The sequence below is a fragment of the Choloepus didactylus genome, chromosome 7 (assembly GCF_015220235.1).
Source record: "Choloepus didactylus isolate mChoDid1 chromosome 7, mChoDid1.pri, whole genome shotgun sequence".
Classification (NCBI taxonomy): domain Eukaryota; kingdom Metazoa; phylum Chordata; class Mammalia; order Pilosa; family Megalonychidae; genus Choloepus; species Choloepus didactylus.
This window is the reverse complement of record NC_051313.1, coordinates 94,108,860-94,135,995: the sequence shown is the minus strand read 5'-3', so window position 1 is coordinate 94,135,995 and position 27,136 is coordinate 94,108,860. Positions and strand designations below refer to the sequence as shown.

Sequence of the window (27,136 nt, the reverse complement as noted above, 5' to 3'; positions counted from 1 at the left end):
TTCAAACCATAAATGTGCTTGCTTGACTTTTTATTAATGTAAAAAATCCAGGGAAAAAATTGTCTATGCTAATTGACAATTCTTTACCCACACATTGAGGCATCACCATTATAATTTGACTATGTGGCACAGACCTGTTGGTCTTGTTAAGAGCCATACTATGCAGGCTTTATAGACAATGTCCAGAGGTGGTAAATAGAATTAAAATTTTTACTGGAAACATTTTAAGATGTGTGTTTCCGTTAAAAAAAAAAAAAAAAAAAAAAAAAAACTCTCGCTGGAGGATTGTGGGAGGATGGCAGACTAGGAAGCACCAGAAATTAATCTCACCAAAACAACTATTGAGTTGCCAGGAGCTGTCTGAAGCAACTTTTTTTGACACTCTGAAGACTAGTGGACCACTGTGCAGCATCCAGAGAAGAGCCAGAGGAAGAGGCTGGTTAACTTTGATAAATATCAGTGAATTTCACCCTCCAAGTAATGGCTACTATCCCCCAACCGCGGGGTAGGCAGCAATGGGAAATACAGCCCTGGCTCCTGGTATAGCCTGATGGTGCCAGGGTGGCTGTAAGGACCTAGGCTGTCAAAATCTGGTGAGGAAAGACAGAATATCTAGGACTACCAGGTTGAGACTAGTTGAACTACGGTGTTGTTAGTTTAAGATCATAACTGTAATTACAAAGGTAGCTGCTAAGAAAGTAATAAAAAATATAGAGAGAAAAAGGACAGAAGGGAATCAAATAGTACACGATAAAAAGTAACTAAATTTTAAAAAGGCTGTAATGGAGTAACTGAGAACCAAAAACATACAAGACTTAACAAAAAACATAGCTGAATACAAGAAGTAAATCCTTCCTTCTTAGTATTCCCTTAATAGTCAATGTATTTAACTTCCCAATTAAAAGGCAAGGATTGTCAGATTGGATGAAAAAGCATGATCCATCCGTATGCTGTCTAAAAGAGATTTGCTTTAGATACAAAGAAAGGAGGATAAAAGTAAAAGGGTAGAAAAATATATTCCATGTAAACAGTAATCAAGAGAGCTGAAATGAGTGTTATTGTCAGGTAAAATATATTTCAAGTCAAAAAAATTATAAGAGATGAAGAAGGATATTATATATTGATAAAATGTTCAATCTCATAACAGAGCCCCAAAATATAGGAAGCAAAAATTGACAAAATTGAAGGAACAGACAGATCTACAATAATACTTGGAGACTTCAATACACCACTCACAAGAATTGGTAGAACATCTAAACAGAAGATCAAGAAGGAAATAGATAACCTGAATAACAATATTAACCAATTAGACCTAATTAGCGTATATAGAACACTCCACCCGAAAAAAACAGAATACACATTCTCCTCAAGTGAACATGGAATATTTTCCAGTATAGACTATATGTTAGACCACAAATTGTACCATAATAAACTTAAAAATACTGAAATCATCCAAAGTATCTTCTTGGAACACAAAGGAATAAAGCTAGAAATCAAAAACTGAGAGAAAACTACAAATTTTACGAACGTGAAAATTAAGCACCACACTATTAAGCAACCAAATGAGTCAAAGAAAAAAAACTACAAGGGAAATTAGGAAATAACTTGAGAGGAATGAAAACAAAAATACAGCATACCAAACATGGGATGCAGCAAAGGCAGTATTCAGAGGGAAATTTATAGCCCTCAATGCCTACGTTAAAAAAAGAAGAAAGATCATAAATCAATAACAACTTCCCTCCATACCGAAAGAAACTAAAACAAGAAAAGCAAACTAAACCCAAAGTTAGTAGAAGGAAGGAAAACATAAAGATACATGCAGAGATAAATGAAATAGAGAACAGAAAAACAATAAAGAGTATCAACAAAACCAAAAGTAGGTTTTTTGAAAAGATCAATAAAATTGAAAAACCTTTGGCAAGAATAACAAACAAAAAGAGGCAGAGGACACAAATAACAAATCATGAATGAATGTGAGACATTGCTACCAACTTTACAGAAATACAAAGTATTATAAGCAGGTACTATGAACAATTATATGCCTACAAATGAGAAAGCCTGGATTAAATGGACAAATTCCTTGAAACATAAATTACCTAATGTGATGCAGGAAGAAACAGAAAATCTCAACAGATGTATAACAAAAAAAGATATTGAATCAGTAATTTCAAACCTCCCAACAAAAATCCACTACTGGATGGTTTCCCTCCTAAATTCTATTAGATACTTAAAGATTTAATACCAATCCTTCTCTACCTCTTCCAAAAAAACAGATTACTTCCCAACTCATTCTATGACACCAGCATTACCCTGATACCAAAGCCAGATAAAGACAACACAAGAAAAGAAAATTGCAGACCAATATCCCTTATAAATATAGATGCAAAAATACTCAACAAAATACTGGCAAACCGATATATCCAACAGTATATTAAAAGGATTATACATCATAACTAAGTGGGATTTTTTTCCAGGAATGCAAGGATGCTTCAACACAAGACAATCAATCAATGTAATCCAACACGTTAATAGAATGAAGGGAAAAAAATATGATCATCTCAACTGATGCAGAAAAGGCATGTGACAAAATTCAATATCTTTTCATAATTAATAAAACTCAGAAAATTAGGAATAGAGAGAACTTTATCAACACAATAAAGGTCATTTATGAAGAAAAACACACCAAATAATCATACTCAATGGTGAAAGGCTGAAAGCTTTCCCCCTAAGACCAGGAACAAGACAGAATTCCCATTGTCACCACTGTTACTCAACATTATACTGGAAGTTCCAGCCAGACAATCAAGCCCTTTGGATCTAAAGGGCATCCAAATTGAAAAGGAAGAAGTAAAATCATCCTTATTCCAGATGACTTGAACCTATATAAATAAAATCCCAATGAATTCACATGAAAGCTACTAGAACTAATAAATGAAATCAAATTTTTATTCTTATTACTTTTGTGTGTGTGGTAACGAAAATATTCAAAAATTAATTTCGGTGATGGATGCACAACCATATGGTGGTACTGTGAACAACTGATTGTACACTTCATATGACTGCATGGTATGTGAATATATCTCAACAAAATTTAATTATTAAAAAAATAAATGAAATCAGCAAAGTCATAAGATTCAATATAAACATGCAGAAGTCAGTTGGATTTCTATGCACCAGTAATGAACAATGTGAAAAGGAAATCAAGAAAACAATTCTATTTATAATAGTATCTAAAAGAGCAAAATACCTAGTAATAAATTTCATGAAGATGCTGAAAGACTTATACACTGAAAACTAAAAAACACTGCCTAAGAAATTAAAGACGATCGCAATAAATGGAAAACATCCTGTGTTCATGGATTGGATGACTTAATATTGTTAAGATCTCAATAGTGCCTAAAGCAATCCACAAATTCAGTGCAATTCCTATCAAAATTCCAGCAGCTTTTTTTTTTTTTTTGCAGAAATGGAAAAGATCCTAAAATACGTATGAAATTGCAAGGGGTTTTGAATAATCAAAACAATCTTTTGAAAGAAGAGCAAACTTAGTGATTTCAAAACTTAATACCAAGCTAGAGTAATTAAAACAGTGTGGTACTGGCATAAAGGTAGATAAACAGACCAACGGAATAGAATTCACAGTCTAGAGATAAATCCACACATATATGACCAGTTGATTTTGACAAGGGTGCCAAATCCATTCAATGGACAAATAATAGTTTCTTAAACAAATGGTGCTAGGATAAATGGAAATCACATGCAAAAGAACAAATGTGGACCCCTACCTCTTACCATATATAGAAAAATTAATTTAAAATGGATCAATGACCCAAATCTAAGAGCTAGTACTTTAAGACTATTACAAGTAAACATAGGGAAATATTTTCGAGTCCTTGTGGTAGGAAATGGATTTTTAGTTTTTACATAAAAAGTGCAAGCAACAACAAAAAAAAATAGAATGGATGTCATCAATATTAAAAATGTTTACATATCAAAGGACATTAGCAAGAAAGTGAAAAAACAAACAACAGGACAGGAGAAAACATTTGGAAACCATATATCTGATAACATTTTGTTTGTTTGTTTAACTTTATTTTGAAATAAATTCAAACTTACAGGAACAGTTGCAAAAACAATACAAACCCCATACACAGAACTCTAGCATACCCCGACCCCCCCCGATACCCCGATCCACCAACTTTAACATCCTGTCCCAGTACCATTTCTTTCTTTCCCTCCCTCTCTCCCTCCCTCCCTCCCTATTTATCATCCATCATCTATTGCTCTGTCTTCTGAACATATGAGAGCAAGCTGCACACATCCTTGAACAAACAACATAATTCACATACACATTTCCCATGAACAAGAACATTCTTTTATGCAATCCCATTAAGCACAGCTAAGAAGTTCAAGAAATTCAACATTGATACAAAGCTTACATTCTGTATTTCCCTTTTTTTTTTTCCTCATGTCGCATCTGTCTCCCTTTGAGCCTCCTCTCCTCCATCCTCAGATCCCATCCAGGATCATCCTTGGCATTTGATTGTCATCTATTTAGACTGTCTTTTTTTTTTTCTTTTTTTTTCCCATTATTGAAACATACATACAGCCTATATTTTCCCATTCCAACCCCTCCCTACCCTTCCATTAGTGGGATTAATCACATTTAGAATGTTGCAATGCTATTACCTTCCCACCATCCATTACTAGAAATTTCCCTTCACCCCAAACAGAAACCCTACACTCATTTCTTAAATCCCCATTGCCCCTTCCCCCATTTCTCGTAACCTATACTCTACTTTTCATCTCTATGCTCATATTCTCTGATACTTTCTTTGTGTTTACCGTGGGGCTTAAATTTAACCTCTTAAATCTATAACAATCTTGTTTTTCTTTGATGCCAACTTAACTTCAATAGGGCACATAAACTATGTTCCTATATTCCTCCATTCCCCCACCGTTATGTAGTTCTTGTCAAAAATTACATATTTTACATCGAGTCCAAAACCACTGATTTATCATTACACTTTATGTATTTTAGATCCTGCAGGAAGTAAATACTGGTTACAAATCAAAAATGCAGTAGTATTGGTATTTATATTTACCATGTGATCTTTACTGGAAATCTTTATTTCTTCATGTAATTTCAGTCAGTTGTTTAGTGTCCCTTCCTTTCAGCCTGCTCAACAACCTTTAGCATTTCTTATAGACTGCTCTACTGGTGGTGAAGTCCCTCAGCTTTTGATTATCCAGGAATGTTTTCATCTCCCCCTCATTTTTACCCTCTAGGTGTTTGTGAATTCTCCAAGTCTCTGATGGTTATTGACTTCTATTGTGGTCAGAGAATGTGTTTCAAACAAATTCAGTTTTTTTTTTTTTTTAATTTATTGAGGCTTGTTTTATGTCCCAGCATAAGGTCCATTCTGGAGAAAATTCCGTGATCACCAGAGAAGAATGTGTGTCCTGGTGACCTGGGATGTAATGTTCTATATATGTCTGTTAAATTTCTCTGTATCTCTCTTTCCTTTCTTTGTTTCTCTGTCGGTAGGGTTCCCTTTAGTATCTAAATTAGGTCAGGTCTTTTATTAGCAAAATCTCTCAGCATTTGTCTGTGAAAAATTTAAGCTCTCCCTCAAATTGGAAAGAGAGTTTTGCTGGATAAAGTATTCTTGGTTGAAAATTTTTCTCTCTCAGAATTTTAAATATGTCATGCCACTGCCTTCTCGCCTCCATGGTGGCCACTGAGTAGTCACTACTTAGTCTTATGTTGTTTCCTTTGTATGTGGTGAATTGCTTTTCTCTTTCTGCTTTCAGAACTTGCTCCTTCTCTTCAGTATTTGACAGTCTGATCAGAATATGTCTTGGAGTGGGTTTATTTGGATTTATTCTATTTGGAGTTCACTGGGCATTTATGCTTTGTGTATTTATATTGTGTAGAAGGTTTGGGAAGTTTTCCCCAACAATTTCTTTGAATACTTTCTAGACCTTGACCCTTCTCTTCCCCTTCTGGGACTCCAATGAGTCTTAAATATGGACGTTTTATTTTATCTATCATATCCCCGAAATCCATTTCAATTTTTTCCCCATTCTTTCTTTTGTTCTTTCATTTTCCATTCTGTGGTCCTCAAGGATGCTGAGTTTTGTTCAACTTCCTCTAATCTTGTATTATGAGTATCCAGAGTATTTTTAATTTGGCCAACAGTTTCTTTTATTTCCATAAGATCTTCTATTTTTTTTATTTACTCTTGTAATTTCTTCTTCATGCTCTTCTAGGGTCTTCTTTATGTCCTTTATATCCTGTGCCATGCTCTCATTGTTTGTCTTTAGTTCTTTGATTAATTGCTCCCAGTACTGTGTTTCTTCTGATCTTTTGATTTGGGTGTTTGGGTTTAGGTCCTCCATATTGTCTGGTTTTATCATATGCTTTAAGATTTTCTGTTGTTTTTGCCCTCTTGACATTTGCTTTACTTGATACCATTCTTTCGGGTTATAAAAAATACCAGTCTCTAATCTGTCAGATCTACAGGTTGGTGGTGTACACTTACTCTAACTAACCAGCAGATGGCATCCGCAAGTCACCTATTCCCCTCAAGTCAGTTTTCCTCAACTTTGTCTTTGTGGTGTGTGGGGATCTGATTCTTGTGGGGTTCAATTGGTGCACTAAGTTTGGGTGTGTTGTTGGTGCTGTCCGCCCTGAATGTGGGGCGTGTGTCTGGTTAGGGAGGCAGGACAGCTTTAATAATCAAACCTCCCAGGTGTTCCTGGAGATTTAAGGCTGTTGCAAGAATTTAAGCCTTCATTTCAGTCTTGCTACAGGTTGTCTCTGCCACTGACCCACAAGTCCTTAGTAGTGGCGTAGGGTCCCTGGGATTTCTGAGCGGGTCCCCCTTCTCAGCCATGCTCTTCCAGGACCTCTGCTGAAGGAAAGCTGTGCCATGTCACAAGTGCACACCGGCCCTCCAGGGAAGCCCTGGGCCACCGGGCTGTGCAGGGGCATTCCCAGCCTGATGTAAAGATGGTTGAATGGGGAGCGTTAATTTCCCCCCTTTTTGCATAGCTCCACCTTCCCAGCTCTGGGACAATTAGCTGTGGGTGCATTAAAGGTCATTGTCCATGGCTGATACTGTGGCGTGTGCGCGGTGCTGCGGGAAACACTCCCCGTCACACTGGGTTTCTTGGCACGGTTCTGGGCTGTGGGTTTGGGCCCGGGCAAGAGTGTCCCCAGCCCACAGGGGAGATGGCTGCTAGGGGCGCAGTTTCTTTCTCTTTTTGGCTCCCCTCTGCCCCCCTGGCCCCGAGACAATCAGCAGCGGGTGTGGGAAGGGCTATCCTCCACACCAGACACTGAGGCATTGGTACAGCCCTCTCCTGCCATGTTTCACTGCATGGTTCTCCCCATTGTATCCACAGCCACTCCCGGGTTTTTTTGTTTTTTTTTTAAAGAAAGAACTAGTCTGTCTCCAAATTCCAACCCATGGTTTCCCCACACCACAGTGCGGCCGCCAGACTTTCAGCTGGCTCACCTACTCATTTCAGAATGCAGACTCCCAGTTTCACCAAATGCATGGTCCCTGTGGATTTAGCAGACCTTGTCCGGCTGGTGCATTGCTGGAAATGGTGTTCTGGGTCACTTTCTGGTTTTTATCTAGTATTTTTCATGGAGGTGTTTTTTTGCCCTGTCTCACCTAGCCGCCATCTTAGGTTCCCCTGATAATGGTTTAATATCCAGAATATAGAAAGAACTCCTACAACTCAAAACAAAAAGACAAACAACCCAATTTTTAAAATGGGCCAAGGATTTGAATAGACATTTCTCCAAAGAAGATAATCAAATGGTCAATAAGTATATGAAAAGAAGCTCATATCATTAGCTATAAAGAAATGCAAATTAAAACTACAATGAGATGCAACTTCACACCCACTAGGATGGTTGTTATTGAAAAAAATAAAAATAACATATGTTGTCATGGATGTGGAGAAATAGGGACCCTTGTTCACTGTTGGCAGAAATGTAAAATGGTGCAGTGCTGTGAAAAACAATTTAGGGATTCCTCAGAAAGTTAAACATAGAATTATCATATATCCTGGCAATTCTATTCCTAGATACATACACAAAAGAATTGAAAGCAGGAACTCAGATATTTGTACACCAATGCTCATAGTAGCATTATTCCTAGAGCCAAAAGGTGGAAGCAACCCAAGCATCCATCAACTGAGGAGCAAATGAACATGTGGAATACCCATACAATGGAATATTATTCAGCTATAAAACAAATGAAGTTCTTCTACATGCTACAAAAGGGATGTACCTTGAAGACAACATGTTGAGTGAAATAAGCCAGACACAAATGGACAAATATTGTATGATTTCTCTGATATGAAATAATTAAAATAAATTCATAGAGACAGAAAACAGAACTGTAGTTACTAGAGGGGGAAGATGGGGAAGAGGGGCTACTGCTAAATGAGTGTGAGTTCTGGTTTGGAATAATGAAAATAATCTGGACATAGATAGTGGTGAAAGTTACTCAGTACTCTCATTATACTTAATGTCAAAGAATTCTCCACTTAAAATGGTGAAAGTGATTTTTATGTTATGTATATTTTACCACATTTAAAAATAAACTATTTCAAAAATATATAATTCATATGGAATGCTAAGTGGCCCTAAATAGCAAAAATCACCTTGCGATAAAAGAACAAAGTTGGAAGACTCACACCTCAATGTTTCAAAACTTAATACAAAGCTATAGTCATCAAAATAGGGTGTAATGATACAAGGACAGACATATAGACCAATAAAATAGAATTCAGAGTTCAGAAAGAAATTCACACATCTATGGCCGATTTATTTTTTCAAGGGTGCCAGAAACTTTCAATGGAGAATAAATAGTTGCTTCAAGAAAACTCTAGGAAAACTGTATAGCCACATGCAAGAGAATAAAATGGGACCCCTACCTCACACCATATAAAAAAAATTAAGTCAAAACAGATCAATGACCTAAAATATAAGTGCTAAAACCATAAAACTCTTAAAATAAAACATAGGGGGAAATCTTCAGTATCTTGTATTAGGCAATTGATTCATAAATATGACACCAAAAAAGCATGAACAAAAGCAAAGAATAAACTGGACTTCATCAAAATTAAAACTTTTTGTGCTTAAAAGGACATTATTAACAAAGTGAAAAGACAACCTACAGATGGGAGAAAATCTTTTCAAAACATATTTGTTGAAGGACTTGTATACAGAATAAAAAAAGAACTCTCAAAATTCAATAAAGAGACAACAAATAACCAATTTAAATAATGGACAGAAGCTCTTAAAAGACACTTGACCAAGGAAGATATAGAAGTGGTAAATGAACACATGAAAAGATGCTTAATCTAATTAGTCATTAAGTTAAAGCAAATTAAAATCACAAGATACCACTATACAAATACTAGAATGTCTAAAATTAAAAAGACTGTCAGTGCAATGACAATTATTGAATTGAAGTGTGTGAGCATTTGGGGACTCTAGCTGCATACCGCCTTTTTCCAAGAGTCTCACTAGCTCCTACAGGAAACCTACAAAAGTAAATGTTCGGCAAGATGGCAGCATAGGGAGGTGTGGAATTTAGTTAGTCCCCTAGAGCAACTAGCAAATAGCTAGTATCAACTAGAAAATAGTCTGGAACACCTGATGGAGGGGATATCCATGACCAGATAACATTATACACCAGTCAGGAAAGGGTGAAAAGGCTGAGATTGCAGCATGGAATTGTAAGTGAAGCTCCCCACACTGCACACCTGGTGCCCCTCTCCCACTGGCTGAGTTTCAAAACACAGCAGGCTGAGCTGCAAAATTTCACTATTGGAGAAAGAGGCAGCCCCTGCCAGAAGCAAGGGAAGGTAGCTGAACCAAGCTCCAATTGCAGTTTTAATTAACAAATTTGGACTACTGAATACATGCTATGGGCACAGATAAACCCAGAGCAATCAGGAAAGGAACCCAGAGGTTAATCCTGGCAGAGAGGAGGCAGACCTGATGGAAAAAAAAAAAATACATAAATAAATAAAAACAGAGACTTTTGGAGTCCACTGAGCTCAGAATACTGGAAAAGGGCTGTGTCCCAAGAAAAAGGGTACACAGGACCGGGTACCAATTGTGGCTCCGGCCTGGTGAACTGAAGCACTGGGGACTGGCTCTGAAAAGGGGACTTCTTGCTTTTTCCCTTTTTTCTCTCTCTCTCATTCTAAGTAGCTCATTAGAGAAATCCTCAGGCATTTTCAATTATCAGCACTGATGCAGGCAAGAGTGGAAGTTAAGATAGAGATTCAAAGGAAAAACTCAAGTGTAGGAGACAACTCTCTAAGGGGCTTATCTTCCATAAGAAAAGAGGGGGTGGAGCCCAGCTTAAGTGGTGGCCCTTCCTCAGGGAACTCATACCCCAGGGCCTGGGGGGAAAGGAAAAAAAAAAGGGGAAACAACTTAAGCTTGGCTTCTGACATCCTCAGACCCTGGCTGGGAAAAGGTCCACTGAGAATTAAAAACACTATACCTCCTTATGCCAGTGGGGAGCTGAAGGCTGGCAAGTGCCATCTGCTTGGCAGAATAGAAAAAGCCACAGGGTCTAGAGGCCTCAAAGGAAAGTCTGACAATCTGCTAGGTCTCACCCTAAGGGAAACCTGATACTGAATACAGCTTCCTCCTCAGACCTGGGTCCCTGTGGTCTGGGAAAATCTGATTGGGGTAATCAAGGAAACCAGATACCTAGACAACAGACAATTACAGATCACACTAGGAAGAGCCAAAATATGGTCCAGTCAAGGGAATAAACTTGCAGTTCAACTTAGATACAGGAATTGAAACAGCTGATTAATGATCAAACAAATCTCCTAAATCAATTAAAAAATCAAATCAATGAGTGGAGGGAAGATATGGCAAACGAGACAAAGGATATAAAGAAGACATTGGGCAAACATAAGGAAGAACTCAAAAGTTTGAAAAAACAATTGGAAGAACTTATGGGAATGAAAGGCACAATAGAAGAGATGAAAAACACAATGAAGACTACAACAGCATTTTGAAGAGGCAGAAGAAAGGATTCATGAACTGAAGAACATGACATCTGAAATCCTACACACAAAAGAACAGACAGGGAATAGAATGGAAAAATATGAGCAGGGTCTCAGGGAACTGAATGACAACTTGAAGCTCAGGAATAAACGTGTCTTGGGTATCTCAGAATGAGAAGAAAAGGAAAAGGGGGCAGAAAGAATATTGGAGGAAATAATCACTGAAAATTTCGCATCTGTTATGAAAGACATAACATTACAGATCCAAGAAGCACAGCATACCCCCCGAACAGAACAGATCCGAATAGACTGACTCCAAGAAACCTAACAATCAGATTATCAAAAGTCAAAGACAAAGAGAATTCTGAAAGCCCCAAAAGCAATCCATCACATACAAAGGAAGCTTGATAAGACTATGTGCAGATTTCTCAGTAGAAACCATGGAGGCAAGAAGGAAGTGGTGTGATATACATAAGATACCCAAAAGGGAAAAACTGCCAACCAAGAATTCTATATCTGGCAAAACTGTCCTTCAAAAATGAGGGAGAGTTTAAAATATTTTCAGAGAAACAGACACTGAAAGAGTTTGTGAACAAGATACCTGCTCTACAAGAAATACTAAAGGTAGCACTAAGGGCAGATAGTTAAAGTAGGAGAGAGAGTTTGGAGAAGAGTGTGGAAATGAAGACTATCAGTAAGTGTAAAAAGAGAGAGAGAGGAAAAAATAAAAATAAGATATGACACATAAAATCCAAAAAACAAAATGGTAGAGAGTAGACATTATGTTGGCTGAAATTAGCCAGAAACTAAAGGACAGATGCTGTATGGTATCATTAACATGGACTAACATTGATGAGCAAAATTTGAGAGTTGAGAACACAGATTATCAGGAGATAGAAAGAGGTTAGAGATTAGGAATTTGATACTGAAGGAGTACAGAATGTTCAACAGGATTGATTGTTTAGATCCAGAAATGGGATGGATAACATAATAGTGTGTGATAGTTACACAATATTTTAAGTACTTTGGACAAAGATGAGTGTAAGGGCAGTTGAAAGAGGAAGGCTAAGGGCTTGTATGGCACCAGAAGGAAAGATAGAAGATAAAGACTGGGACTGTATAACTTAGCAAAACCTAGAGTAGTCAATGATGGTGTAAAGGTATAAATATAAGAATGTTTTTAAATGAGGGAGAACAAATCAATGTCAACATTGAAAGGTGTTGAAAATTTAGATGGTATAGGGGAAAAAATACAAACAATGCAAACTTGAGTCTATAGTTAACAGTAACATTATAAGATGCTTCCATTATTTGTAACAAGGGCAATATACCAAAGCTAAATGTCTCTAAGAAGGGGCTATAAGGGAGTGATGTGGGATTCTTGGTGGTGGTGATGTTGTCTCACCTTTTTATTGTATTTTTATTTTTATTTTATCTTTTGTATTTTTTTTCCCAATTTTCCTCTTTCTTTGGGGAAAAGATAGAAATGTCCTCATACAGATTGTGGTGGTGGACGCATAATTATGTGATTCTATTGGGAATCACTGATGGTTTACTTAGGACGGATTGTATGGTGTGTGAATAAAACTTAAAAAAATAAACAGAGGGATACAAGTGCTGGAGAAAATGTGGAGAGAGGTATGTACCTATTTACTGTTAGTGGGGAAATAGAAGGGCGCAGCCCAACTACAGGATAGTCTGGTGGATCCACAGGAAGCTAACTATGAGGTTGCCATATGGTCCTGCAACCCCATTATTGGGTATATACTTGGAAGAACTGAGAGCAGGGACATGAGTGGACATTGCACACTGGTGTTTATGGCAGCCATATTCATGATTTGCAATGGATGAGGTGGCCTAAGGGTACATCAACTGATGAATGGAATGGTGAACTTTGGTGTATACATACAGTGGAATATTGAGTAGTAGGAAGAAGAAATGAAGTTGTGAGGTATGCAACTAGATGAATGGACCTTGAGGACAGTATGTTGAGTGAAATAAGCCAGAATTGCAAAGACAAACATTATAACACCTTACTAATATTGACTAACTATAAAGTGCAAACTCTGATAACTGAATCTGAGAGCATAGGTTATCAGGGGAAGGCTTATGGTAAAGATTCCTATATTGTAAGCTCTTATAGCAATCACACCTATTCATGAGTTATAGTGGTTATCTCTAAATTTTGAGATGCTGAGTCATTTTTGAATAACATGGTTGGTCCCTGTAACTTCAGATATCTATGTGACACCTGGGACTCAGAGCCAGAGTTCAGCAGCTATGAATGTCAGCATTACCCCATACAGCAAATGTTAAAGAAACTAAAGAGATCAGACTTCAATTAGAAATAAGAACAAAATGCCTCTATTAGAACTGAGGTAAACCAGATTAAAGGGTAAAGGATGATATTGACTGTGTTTTAAAACCTCAACATCTGTGTGAGATCAAAGGAAGAAAGGAAGAGATGTTTATTTGGTGCAAAATCTATAGTTTCTGTAGCACGCTATATAATTTAACATGTATGTTGAGTTTATACAAACACCATAATTACATGGAACCTTGAATAGGGAGCAAGACCTGGTTCTTTTGTACAGGGTAGCATGAAACCCTGATACATCCCAGAGTAATTTGGGCAGAGAGTAAGGAGTATTTGCAGGGCCCCCTGAGGGCCTGGGGAAAAATGCGGAAACATTAACTTTTCCCACCTGGGGAATTCCTGATATTCTTGCAAGCATTGGGGACTACCATTGTAGTAGGCCAAGTCCTCGATCTTGGGCCTTGCCGTTATGAAACTTGCTACTGCAAAGGAAAGGCTAAGCTTACTTATTATTATACCTAAGAGTCACCCCCAGAGAACCTCTTCTGTTGCTCACATGTGGCCTTTCTCTTTAAGCCCACTTGGCAGGTAAACGCACTGCCCTCCCCTACTACTTGGGACATAACTCCCAGGAATGAGCCTGGACCTGGCATCGTGGGATTGAGAAAGATTTCCTGACCAAAAGGGGGAAGAGAAATTAAGCAAAATAAAGTTTCAGTGGTGAGAGATTTCAAATACAGTCCAGAGGTCATTCTGGAGGTTATTCTTATGCAGTCTATCAATATTCGTTTTTAGTTTTTAGAGTACTAGAATAACTAGAAGGAAATACCTGAAACTGTTGAACTGCAATCCAATATCCTTGGTTCTTGGAAATGATCCTATAAGTATATAGCTTATACGGTATGACTGTGTGATTGTGAAAAGCTTGTGGCTCACAGTCCCTTTATCCAGTGTATAGACAAATGAGTAGAAAAATGGGGGACAAAAATTAAATGAATATTAGCGGGGAAAAAGGAATAGGAGAAGTTTTGGGTGTTCATTTTTACTTTTATTTTCATTTTTATTCTTATTTTTTGGAGTAATGAAAATTCAAAAATTGTGGAGAATGCACAACTATATGATAATGTGAACAACTGATTGTACAGTTTGGATGATTTTATGGTATGTGACTATATTTCAATAAAATTGCATTCAAAAAAAAGTAAATGTTCCACTGAACTCTCATCAGCACATTACAAAAATCTTTTAAATTCAAGTTTCTCTTAGACATTTAAGTGATTTCATATAGTTAATTTACATACTATAATTTCCTCTACAAGTTTCAGTTATTTGGTAGAAAAATACCTGCAGTTTTAGTGCACTTTGTGGAAACCTAATAAATATTAACAGATTAATCTAATATTAGCTACAAACATACGTAATCACGCGGTATGCTCTGATTTAGAAGGGCAAAAACAGGCATCGGTCTGAGAAGGTTAATATCTGCCGGGCAATTTATCAGGCTCAAGTAACAGACATACATAAAGCCAGCTGCAAAATTAACAGGAAAGAGTATTTCCCCCACAGACATACATTTTCTAACGAGTCAAAATGATTTAAGGTGACTACTACTTTCTTGCCCACTGAGAAATTTTGTTTTCTAAAATCAGAGACAATCAGAAACCCTGTTGTTTGAAAATATATCCGTAAGAATGACGTATTAAACGCTTCTTTGGACATAGAGAATCAGTCTCAAATTACAAACCTGTTGCAGACTACAAATAACCGGTTTCTGGGCAGAACATTCCACAACTATCTTAGGTTTTCACGTTAACAGGTCCCCGGGTGCATTTTGCAATTTAGGCCAGATGTTGACTCCTTTACAAACAACCCTGCTTTGCTTTCAGCCTATCAAAACATTGCTTCATTTAAATTTCACTTAACTCTGCCCTTAAAATCTTACGATAACACTTATTTCCTTTGTTTGGTTAGGTGCCTCATGATTCCCCTGTTTTAAGGTTTATCCATAAAGCTTGTCCGACTACAGGTTTGTTAGATTAAGGGGGTCTTAGACTGATGAAGCTAGGGTAGAACCAACTTGAAAAGAATTTTCTCAGTTAAAAATTGTTTTTGATTTATAAATTTTTATCTGTTTAAAATAATTGTTTGTAAATATTGAAAAGAAAAACCAGAGAATTATTTTGGCAAGAAAATACCTGTGCGGAAGAACGGAACTACAATTCCCAGCATCCTGCGTGGGGCGCAGGGAGGGAAGATCAAAGGTGCACGAAAGAAGCCTCCAGGGATAGCGGGCCGGTGTGGCGCTTCTCCTTTTGAAACGATTCGTCTCTGTCCACGGCGTCGGCGGCAGGAGCAGTGGTGCTGTCAGTTAGGCCGTCGGAGAAATGGGAGACCCAGGGTCGGAGGTGAGCATTCGAGCGTTGGGTCTTGGCGTTCTGAGAGCCGAACCGCGAAGGGTTTTGTGTTTTCCCCGGTGTGAGGCCTGGTGCTCGGCCGCAGCCGCGGAGGATGCTGCCCCGGCGTCACGGGCCGAGCCCAGCTTTCGGGCCTGGTGAATGGCTGAGAGAGGAACCTGCAGCAACCATGGCCGCCCCGGCGCCCCCGGCCCCCTGCACGGGCTCCCGGATTCCTTGCTGCCGCTGTTCTGCCAGTGAGAGCGACATTTTGAGACAGGGATGCTCTTCTGCAGGGAACATGCATCCCCCTTATTGGGTAGATATAGGAATTCTGAGAGGGTGGTTAAGTCGTTTTCGGCGTTCGGCCCCTGCAGCTCCACGTACTCCGTGGCATACCCCGACTCCATCGAGTTCTGTTCCTTAGTCGGGTTAGCATGGAGTTGTGCTCAGTTAAGGATTCCTTAAGCGCCGTTTGTTTTAATCGTTCTTTTGGAAGAATCTCGTCCTACGTTTGTCTCTACAGATAAGCATGTTTTGGCTTATTTTTATAGATAATAGAATCTGTCTCTCCAGCTGGGCCTGAGGCATCTGAGTCAACAACGGATGAAAACGAAGATGACATTCAGTTTGTTAGTGTAAGTAGCAACGAAATTGGGCTTTTCTCAGAATAAAAGGCTGTGGTAAACCATTACGTAGTTATACCTCGCCTGTTCATTCACCATTCAACAAATATTTATTGAACGTCTAAATGTATTAGACACCAGGGAACATGGCAAAGGATTAGGAAATTTGCCAAAAGAGGTCTCTGAGCACTCTCAAAAGCCATCACAATGCCCAAGGCCTAAAGTGTGTGTTTATACACTTTATCACACCTCTTGTGCCTTCATTTAGAGCCATTTTACACTGAGTCTAGACAAAATTGTGGTCTTGTAAGATGTGTTTTAGAATGGGGCCAGTGTCTCTTCTAAAAGATGATGTATGAAATTTAGGGAGAAGGGACAGCTAAAGATCAAGAAGAAGGTAGAAAACAGAAGAATTCATAAGGTTAGCCTTATGTACCTTAATAACATGAAGGCATGTAGCTTAAAGACTTCACTACCCTCTGAGATCGTTTTGTTACAGTATGGTACCATGGATATGCATCATACAGATACCTGCATCACCAGAAACATGCTATATTTTTCTAAATTTATTCCCTTTGGGGCAGCAGTTCTCAGCCATTAATATTGGTAAATGTGCAGATTGTTGGACCTCCCTCCAGATCTAAGAATCATTATTTCAAGGTTGGGCCTAGGAATTTTAATTTTGGAACAAATGCAAGGGTATTTAGATCTCTGAACCTCACACTGTGAAGCTTTTGTTTGGAAAACCAAAGGGGGCGTTATGATACATTTTGGGATGATTTTCATCATTTGAGAATGGTTCTGCATAAAATGTTACCTCAGCTAGCTAGAGAACCCTTCTACCCCAAAACAGTTGTCTTCTGATTTCTGTAGTTGATAGTTGGTATTAAAGCTGTATAATTTTGAATAGGATACCTTTATAATGTTTGTGTTTTTTTTTAGTTGCTGTAAATACAGGGCCACTTTATAAATCACTTGTTTTTTAAATCAGAATCCCTTCCTGAAACATTATGACCATTGTGGTGTGAACATTTTTATTATTCTAATAAGTTTGTGTATAAATTCTATACAAGATCATTTTCTTGCCATTGTTCCCTATCAATAGAGCATATAGGACTCTGTTCTTGACACTTGGAACCTTTTTAATTTGGGGATACTGAGAGGGAATGTATGCTGTAAGTGGTGTATCTGTGGAAATTGAAAAGCCATGGTTTCAGACAGTTTTTTGTGCTGAAAAATATTTGGAAAAAGATTCCATGTCTGTAGGAAAAGTAATTTTGTTTTTCCTGAACTGTAGTATAAAGACATGAATGAACTGGACAGTATGATCTTGATTGTGTTTTGTGCAATCACAAATTGGAGTGACACACGTCTGTGATCAATGGGCCTCACTTTGAGAAACACAGAAGGAATCTACAAAATTAATGTTGGGAAAATAAATATATCTAAATTTATATAGGACTTTAAGGAATAAAGAATTATATTTTAAGATCTGAGTTAATATATATGCTTATGTTCAGCTGATGTTTAAAAACACTAAATTAAATTTTATTTTAAATATAGCAGGTCTGTTGCATTGTTGCTTCCAGAGATTTATATATCCCACTTGATACAATCTCTTACATTTTAACCCTTTTTCCAAATAGAGAATCAAAAGTTTGACAGCACCATATGGAGAAGTGAGTCATATTTGCTCTAAGTGGAATTGGAATACTGAAAGGAATCTAGTAAAAAAAAAATTCCTTTGTCTTTAAATGATCAAATGTAAAAGACAATGATAGTTTAATTCTACATTAACTATATTTAGAGACAGAATTTGCTACTTTTCTCTTTAACTACATCCCATGCTAGGCTTCATCAGGAAATGCTCATTTCTCTGTGTTCAATAGTACTGCCAGTAAAGACGAAATGCTGGTGGCTACAGTTCTCTTCTTGAGGGTTCTCAAAACAAACAAACAAACAAAAAAAAAACCAAAAAAACTAATTAGTATGTCACTTCTTCATTTTGTTCTGGTTTGGTTTCCTTAGTCTTTTCATAAAAATTTTATTTTCCAGTCTTTAGCCTTCTTTATGGCTTAGCATCCTGTCTCCTTTCTGCCATACACATAGCCTCCAACTAAATAGACTGTGCTTGAAAGGAGTGATATAGATTTGGGGGGTGAAAAAAAGAGCCTTTATATTTAATTTAAGTTTAATGTAATAGAGTATACATACAGAGAAATGTACATCCTCATTGTTCTCCTTGCCCTTACCTTTTGCTTGAATTATCTTATTTCTAGTTTTCCCACACATCAGACTCCCCTATATGATTAATCTTCAAAGTTTTGATAATGTTGTTCCCATCTTAGCATTATTAATTCCTTTGTTTATAGAATAAAATCTAGGCTTTTAAGCTTGGCATTCAAGGTCTGGTCTTTGGTGAAGGCAGTATGGATGGAATGAAGAAATAGAGAAGATTTAGGGTTTAATGTTTAATTTTATAAGGATGTGGGGGATGAAATAGCTATCCAAGAACTCTGATTTTGAGCGTGTTTATCTGAAAGACTGTTGATAGCCATCCTGGTTAAAAAATAGTGTGCCACAATATCTGTATTTTTAGCACTGTCAGTGTATTATTTTCCTATTCCCAAAGGAATCCACATGGCCCTATTCTTCCATGTAGATTTAGGCTCTTTTTTGTTGTCATTATTACATATTCATGTACTCTGAATCTCTCCCTGTGCTTCTTTTGTTTCTGATTATTCTGTGCCATTTGCAAGGCTTTCTCCTCAAGAGGAATCCTTGCCAGTCCAAACCAAAAAACACTGATTGTAAATACAAGTTTGATTTGAATAACTGTTCATGACTTGTAAATTTTGCTCAATTCCTTTTTAGGAAGGACCTTCGAGACCTGTTCTTGAATACATTGATCTGGTCTGTGGTGATGAGAAAGAGTCTAGCACCTATCATAGTGATGTAAGTACATTATATTTGTATCTTTTCAGTTCTGTCATTTAAGTGCAGTAGTATGCTAGAGGTGGCTTGAACTAGCTCACAACTGCTTGTTAAATTTTGATGAATTTTCCAAGCTGGTGGTTAAACAGAGTCATAAAAGTATATAAGCTTAGAAGTAGATAAATTATAAGATTTAAGGTGATAAATACTGAAACTCATTCCTTTGTAATACCATGCACTTGAGGTTATTTATATCTATTGTACCTATATGGTGGAAATATTATATAACAGGGTGCCACTGCAACATGGTGAATATATTTACACTATGGTAATCATATATATTTACAAATTACAGATTGTTACTACAAATCAATAATAATTTGTTGATTGTCTTAAGAAAATGATGTATAAAATGTTAATATATATTAATTTAAAAGTCTGATGTGTCTCTATTAGACTCTGCAATATAACAAATTAAGAAATTGTCTTTAGCACTTGAATACTATTCATCAATTCAGCAAGGACGTTTCTGTCATCTTTGATGAAAAGTGAAGTTCTGTTATATGTATTTATTGTTTTCCCACATTTTTCTTATTCAGTAATGTAAATGCATTCATGATGGAACTATACTTGTTTACAAATGATATGAGCAACTTCCTTGCTGAGTTGGATAATCAAATAATTATTCATAATGGATTTTGTGACAGTATTGTTGGCTATAGAATTTTAAAAACTGACAGTGGATTTTTCAAGAAATGGCAGGTCACATTGAAGCTAATGGTATAAACTGAAAAACAGGTATTTTAGTTTAAAATTTATTTTAACAAATTATATGAGGAAATTATTAACAGAATTTTTTATATTAACCTCAAGTGTTGTTATGAATCTTACTTATGTAATGTAAAATTATTTTTCAGATTCTGTTCCCTAACATGCCAAAACGACAGGGTGATTTGTTAAGTTTTTTAAATATGAAGAAGGTGAAAACAGACACAGAAACTAATGATAGGAGCAAAAATCACTGTGGATCATCTAAGTCAAAGGAACTAAATTTTGAATATGTTGAACGACCAGTTGTTGAAAAAAAGTCATCATGTTCATCAAATGAAGAAATTTATAATCCTATGCTTCCAGATTGCTGGAATGAAAAACAAGCATTTATGTTTACAGAACAGTACAAATGGCTTGAAATAAAAGAAGGTAAATTAGGATGTAAGGATTGTTCAGCAGTTCGACATCTGGGCTCCAAAGCAGAAAAGCATGTCCATGTTTCCAAAGAATGGATTGCATATTTAGTAACCCCTAATGGCAGTAATAAAACTACTCGGCAAGCATCTCTTCGAAAAAAAATTAGGGAACACAACATTTCTAAAGCCCATGGAAAAATTCAGGATTTGTTAAAGGAATCAGTTCAAGACACAGTTCCTAATATAGTGCATAAACAAAATAATAAAAATATTGATGCTACCATAAAAGTCTTCAATACTGTTTACAGTTTAGTAAAACATAATAGACCTTTATCTGATATTGAGGGGGCAATAGAATTACAAGAGAAAAATGGAGAGGTCAATTGTTTAAATACACGGTACAGTGCAACAAGAATCGCAGAACACATAGCAAAAGAAATGAAGATGAAGATATTTAAAAATATTATAGAAGAGGATGCCAAAATATGTGTACTAATTGATGAAGCATCTACAGTTTCAAAGAAAAGCACCTTAGTGATTTATCTCCAGTGTGCAGTTCAGTCAGCTCCTGCACCAATTATGTTATTTGTTGCTCTAAAAGAATTAGTGTCAACTACAGCAGAGTGTATTTTCAATACTTTATTGACTACTTTAAATGATTGTGGGTTTAGTAATGAATATTTGAAAGCAAATTTAATTGCATTTTGTTCTGATGGTGCTAATTCAATGCTGGGAAGGAAGTCTGGGGTTGCTACAAAGTTGTTAGAAAATTTTCCTGAAATCATCATTTGGAACTGTTTAAATCATCGATTGCAATTGTCACTTGATGATTCTATATCTGAAATAAAACAAGTTAATCATTTAAAAATATTTCTGGATAAAATTTATTCTATCTATCACCATTCTAATAAAAATCAAAACAAGCTTTTAGAAACTGTAGCTAAAGAACTTGAAATTGAAATTATTAAAATTGGTCGGGTAATGGGACCAAGATGGGCAGCGTGTAGTTTACAAGCTGCTACCGCTGTATGGCATGCTTATCCTGTATTATATATGCATTTTTCTCATTCTTTTTCTGGTTTGGCAAAGAGATTAGCTAACATTCATTTCTTACAAGATCTTGCTTTAATGATAGACATTCTTGAAGAATTTTCCCTACTTTCAACTGCATTGCAGTCAAGATCAACTAACATTCAGAAAGCACAAAAATTGATCAAGCGCACCATAAAAGCTTTGGAAAATTTGAAGATTGGTACTGGAAAGCATGAATCTCAAATTGAGGATTTGATTAAGTCAAATAAGTTTAAAGACATTCCATTTAATAAAAATAATAAGTTTAATGCTCTTCCTAGGAATATGTTGCTAGAAAATATAATTCAACACATGAACTTACGTCTTTTATCTGACAGGAACCATGATGAAAGTATTTTTAATTACTTTGATTTATTAGAACCAACTACTTGGCCTTATGAAGAAATAACTTCACCATGGATAGCTGGTGAAAAAAAGTTATTTCATTTATGTGAAATTTTAAAATACAAAATTGATTTGAATGACTTTCGGGAATTTCTAAATAATAATATAAAATCAAACAATGTTTCAGTTCCTGCAACTATACAAAAAGCTAAAAAGATAGTTAGCACTATTGCAATCAATAGTGCTGAAGCTGAAAGAGGTTTCAATTTAATGAACATAATTTGTACAAGGGTGAGAAATAGTTTAACAATAGATCACATATCAGATTTAATGACAATAAATTTATTAGGGAAAGAGTTAGTAGACTGGGATGCAACTCCATTTGTAAAATCTTGGTCAAACTGCAACCATAGGTTGGCTACCGATACAAGAGTTCGGCAAAAATCAACGAACGCTTTCTGTGAAAATCAATTGCTATATGGAACTTAAAGAATATACATATACATTTTTTGTCACTTGTAAATCCTGTGCTGTACATCCTTTACGTACACATATACACTTTTTTTTTTTGGAAGCCAGTTAAACTTGATCAGCATGCTACTGTTTTAAAAGGCTGTTCTCTAAAGAGATGAAGTCAATGATGACTGTTTTTAGGATCTATATTGTTTTAGATGTTGGCCCATGTCTGCTAAAGTGGGCCTAATAGATATTTTAAGGAGTCTTATCCAGAACATCCAACCATTTCCACTTTTGCTTTGTTCTACTTTCAGTAAGGGTGCAAAAGTATAACATGACTCAGATATCTAAGTCCTGGAGGTGAAATGAAACAAATGTAGTAAAAATTCTTGTCCAACTCATTTCCATATCTATGCTAATATACAATAGCCACTAGCCACATGTGGCTGTTAAGCACTTAAGATGAGGCCAATAGGATGAAGGAAGTAAATTTTAAATTTAATTTTATTTAAATATAAAAACTGAAGTGTAAAATATTTTTTCAGCTAATTTTATTGTTGTAGGAATACATTTTACCCTGTTGCATTGCATAAGATAAAATTGTTTTGTTATAATGTGCCTGTCAAACTCTTGTTTGTAGTAGTGTACTTAAACACAACAGTTATTGGGTTGGTGTCAACAGATCAATTCAAAGCAAATTATTTTTTTCTACAAATTAATGTAAGTTGTGTTAGTGAATATTTTATGCAGACAACAGGAATTATAGTGCTACCTATGTAAATTGTAATTGGTAATTAAATTGAAATATTTATAATTATTTTTCTAGTTTAGACACGAATTTGAACAAATTTTTAAATTTGAAGTGAAAGCATACCTAAAAAGAATTAAGTGGAGATGCAGCAGCTAGTACAACTGGAACAGTAAAAAGTAAAAGAAAGTATGTTACAGATATGATGAATGACAATTGCAGTTTGCAGTGTCAGAGCAAAACATACTTATGTAACAAGGAATTAAAGATAACTGGACAATATCAAGACAGTTTCAGCAAAGGCAAAATTAATTAAGATAAGTTACCTTTCAGAGATCAGAAAAGAATTGACAAAATTGTTTGCCTGAAAACAGAATTAAATATCCAGCAGAAAATTTGGCCAGATGTAAAATGACTTGGATTCTTGCACAAAGAAGTAGTTTTAGATGGATAAAGTAAATTATTTTAGTTAGAGAAATTATTAGAAAATTATTAGTAAAAGCTTAAAAAAATGTTTTACAAAGAAGTGCAAGGTCTTCAGTCAAGCTACTAAACAATTGCTTGTAAAATACAGGACCTTCTAAAACTTAAAATTGATTAAAAATCTGAAAAAATTGCAAGTACTCTAGCTTTAGATTAGTCATGTGATCTAAGAGACAGTCCAATGAATTTTTTTAATACATTTTGTTTCACAGGACTTTAAAATTATGAAGAAATAATTAAAGTTTATGACCTAAAAAAATGAAACTAGTATTTTTATTTTAAAATCTTGTATAAATGTGTCATAAAAGTTTCAACTAGATGAGAAAAAATTTCTATCATAGGGAATGGTGTGCCAGCTAGATTAGGTAAAAAAAGTCTTACTGGAATTTTAAAACAAGAGCTTGATGTTTCCCTTATTTCTTTATTCCACTGTAAAATACAGTATTTGTGCATAGTTTTCTGAAATGGCCTTTAAAATGTCTTGGGTATAGTTTAAGTATTCAATATATGAGTGCAAGTGCTATGAATCAACCCTAGTTTACAGGATTTTTGAAAGAATTTGGAGATAATGACTTTCGTGATCCTGTGTTCTCTGCTAATTGTTTGAATTATGGAAGAGTTCTACAAAAACTCACTGTACTGTTAGCGCCAGTTCAAGATTTTCTTGAAACAATGGGAATGCTGGCCAGCTATTCAATAATAAAAGACAGAAAATGGCAGTTTGATTTATGTCCCATGCCCAATATCACATGGCATATGAATGAACTAAATTTGAAGCTCCAAGGAAAGGAAAAACTGTGGCATACCTAGACAAGTAGAATTTATTTTGAGATTGAAATTTTTATTAAAAATTAGTAAGAATGATTTTATACATTTTTACTAACATAAACAAGCACAGGATTTAAATTATATTTTACAGTTATGTAAATGGTTTGTTTAGAAGCAAATTTGGGGAAATGGTTTGTTGACAAATTTATTGTTACTTTTCAATTTACTTAATAACCTGAGTTTAGTAACAATACTAAGCAGATACAAGAGTATAGTAAATTTATTTAATTTAGGCAGATGTAATTTCTGAGCTTTTGCTTTGAAGTCATATCAATTGAAATGAATGGGATTTTTTGGTATGGATGCAAATAATAAAGGAAAATGATACGGTACTTGATTCATCTATTGGAAAAATTTTAAACTATATTTGGAACTATTTGAGTATGTGAATTTGCTTTTTCAACTGTAAATTTCATGAATCTGTATACAAGCCAAGTATTTGTGATGAAAGACATTCAGCCAAATTGAGATGTGCCCTAAGTGTAAACTACACATCAGATTTTAAAGATTTAAGCAAACTATCACATTAGTAATTTATATTAATAATATGTTAAAATAATATTTTGGATATATTGGTTAAATAAAATATTAAAATTAATTCATCTTTTAATTTTTACTTTGGGCTTACATATGTGGCTCACATTATAGTTTATAAACACTATAACCTATTTAATGGTTACTCTGAAATTTGGGTTCTCCAATCCAGACCTCACTTTCGACTTCATGATCTGTAGACACCTGCCTTTTCATCATTTTCACATAGTTGTCCCATAGTAATCTCAAGCTGCATATGTCCAAAGCTGAACTCATCAATCCTTCACCAAGTCTGTTTCAGAGAATGGGACTACTGATCTTCTTGTTGATCAAACTAGAAATTAGAGGACATTTGAAACCCTTACTTCATCTTACTCTTGTCTCTTCCACCACTATTAAATATCTCTGGAGTCTTATGTCTTCCTCACTATCCGCAATGCTGTTACCATTTCAGCCTCTTGTTTTTCTCACCTAGAGTATTTAATAGTTTCCTGATAAGTCTCCATCCCTCCATTCTTGCACCTCCCCAGTTCATACCCCACAGTAACTTTGGAATGATCATTTAAAAATACACACTTATTCTAATAACTTATTAGTCAAGAAGCGGTTCAGACTCAACAGAAAACCCACTTAAGTCACTTAGATTTATAATTTCCCATAAGAAATCTGGAGATGGCTGCAGACTTTGAGCAGCTCAGTGGTGTCATTGCTGTGTAACAGGGATGCTCTTGGTCTTTCCCTCATGGGTTGCAGTATGTTTGGTACAGTTTTAGACATTCTCAAATTCAAGGCAACAAGGAAGGAGGTGGTGCAAGCCTTGGATATTCATCAGGAATCAAAAACTTTTCAAGAAGTTTTTCGAGTAGATTTACATTTCATTAGCCAGAATGTGTCAACATGGCTATCCCTCACTGCAAGGGATGCTTGGGATATATTTACCTTTCATAGTACAGTAGAGGTAGGTAAGGGAGAAAGGTTATGGAATGGATGGAGTGTTAGCCAGCCTATGAGCTCTACCATATTTCAACTCTACCGAAAATTCTTCAGTAGTTCCCCACTTTCTTCAAGATAGTAAAGTTCAGACTTTCTGATTTCCTTATAAGAAGTCCATTTTTTGCTTTTCTTCCCAATTACAGAGTGAGCTTCTTGAAAGGACTCTATAACTCTGATTATTTTATAATCAAGACTGCCACCCTAGTTTCAGTGCCTAAATTAGTGGTTTTTATTACAATCACATTTATGCCAAGTGGTTATTTCTTTAATTGTCGTAAGTTAAGAAAGGTCAGGAACAGACTTCCTAAGTATTTTATGCGTTCATCTATGTAAGAACAAAATGGTGTACTTCAGTAATCTTTGTTGAAGTAGTTTTGAGATGTGTGGTGAGAACTTGGATTAAAAGCACCAGAAATGGTAAATAGGTAAATATAAAAGACCATTTTTTCTTGTTAATTTCTTTAAAATAAAGCAAAGTTATAACATTGTCTTGTGGGATTTATATGTATATAGATGTAATACATACGACAACTAGAGTGTACAAGACTGATGTGTAGGTGGAAAAGGGAAGTATATGATTTCAAGGTTTCTATGTATTCCATGAAGTGGTACAATGTTAACGCTAAGGAGAAAGTAAAGTTGAGGAGGTAGATTTTAATTCTTTGAACTGAAAAAAAGAATGCAAAGAGTTATAGCTAAAAAAAAAAGCAATAAACAAAATAAAATGTATATGTTTTTTAAATGTTCAAATACCCCAAAAGAAAAGGCAGGAAAGAGAAGACAGAGAAACGAAAACAGAGGGGAAAAACCAAAAACTAGTAAAATTCTAGATTTAAATACAGCCATATCAATAATTACATTAAATATTGATAGTCTAAATGCACATATTAAAAAGGCAAAGATTATCAAAATGAATAAATTGCAAGCCCAATTATATGCTGTCTAGAAGAGATGAATTTTAAATGGAAAAAAAAAAAAGACAAGTTAAAAGTAAATGGATGAGACATCTGGTTTCTGATCTATCATGTAAAGAGCTTGGAAGTAGTCATTCTCATCAAGGAAAAAGCTGAAAAACTTTTTCACAGAGCAACCCACTGCCCTGAAGTCTGGAGAAAGAGGCAGACACAGAGAACCACAGCTTACCTGGAGAAGGTCTAGAG

At 35.7% G+C, this 27,136-nt stretch overlaps 1 protein-coding gene across 1 annotated transcript; it reads left to right on the top strand.

Annotated features, from left to right (window-relative positions):
• Window positions 1–15,632: 15,632 nt before the first annotated feature.
• Window positions 15,633–25,047, top strand: KIAA1586 (KIAA1586 ortholog). The gene is made up of 4 exons (XM_037844387.1): window positions 15,633–15,783; window positions 16,326–16,409; window positions 19,272–19,352; window positions 20,249–25,047. Exons 1-4 carry the CDS (start codon window positions 15,763–15,765, stop codon window positions 22,421–22,423), a joined length of 2,361 nt encoding a protein of 786 aa, XP_037700315.1. The 5' UTR covers window positions 15,633–15,762; the 3' UTR covers window positions 22,424–25,047.
• Window positions 25,048–27,136: the final 2,089 nt, after the last annotated feature.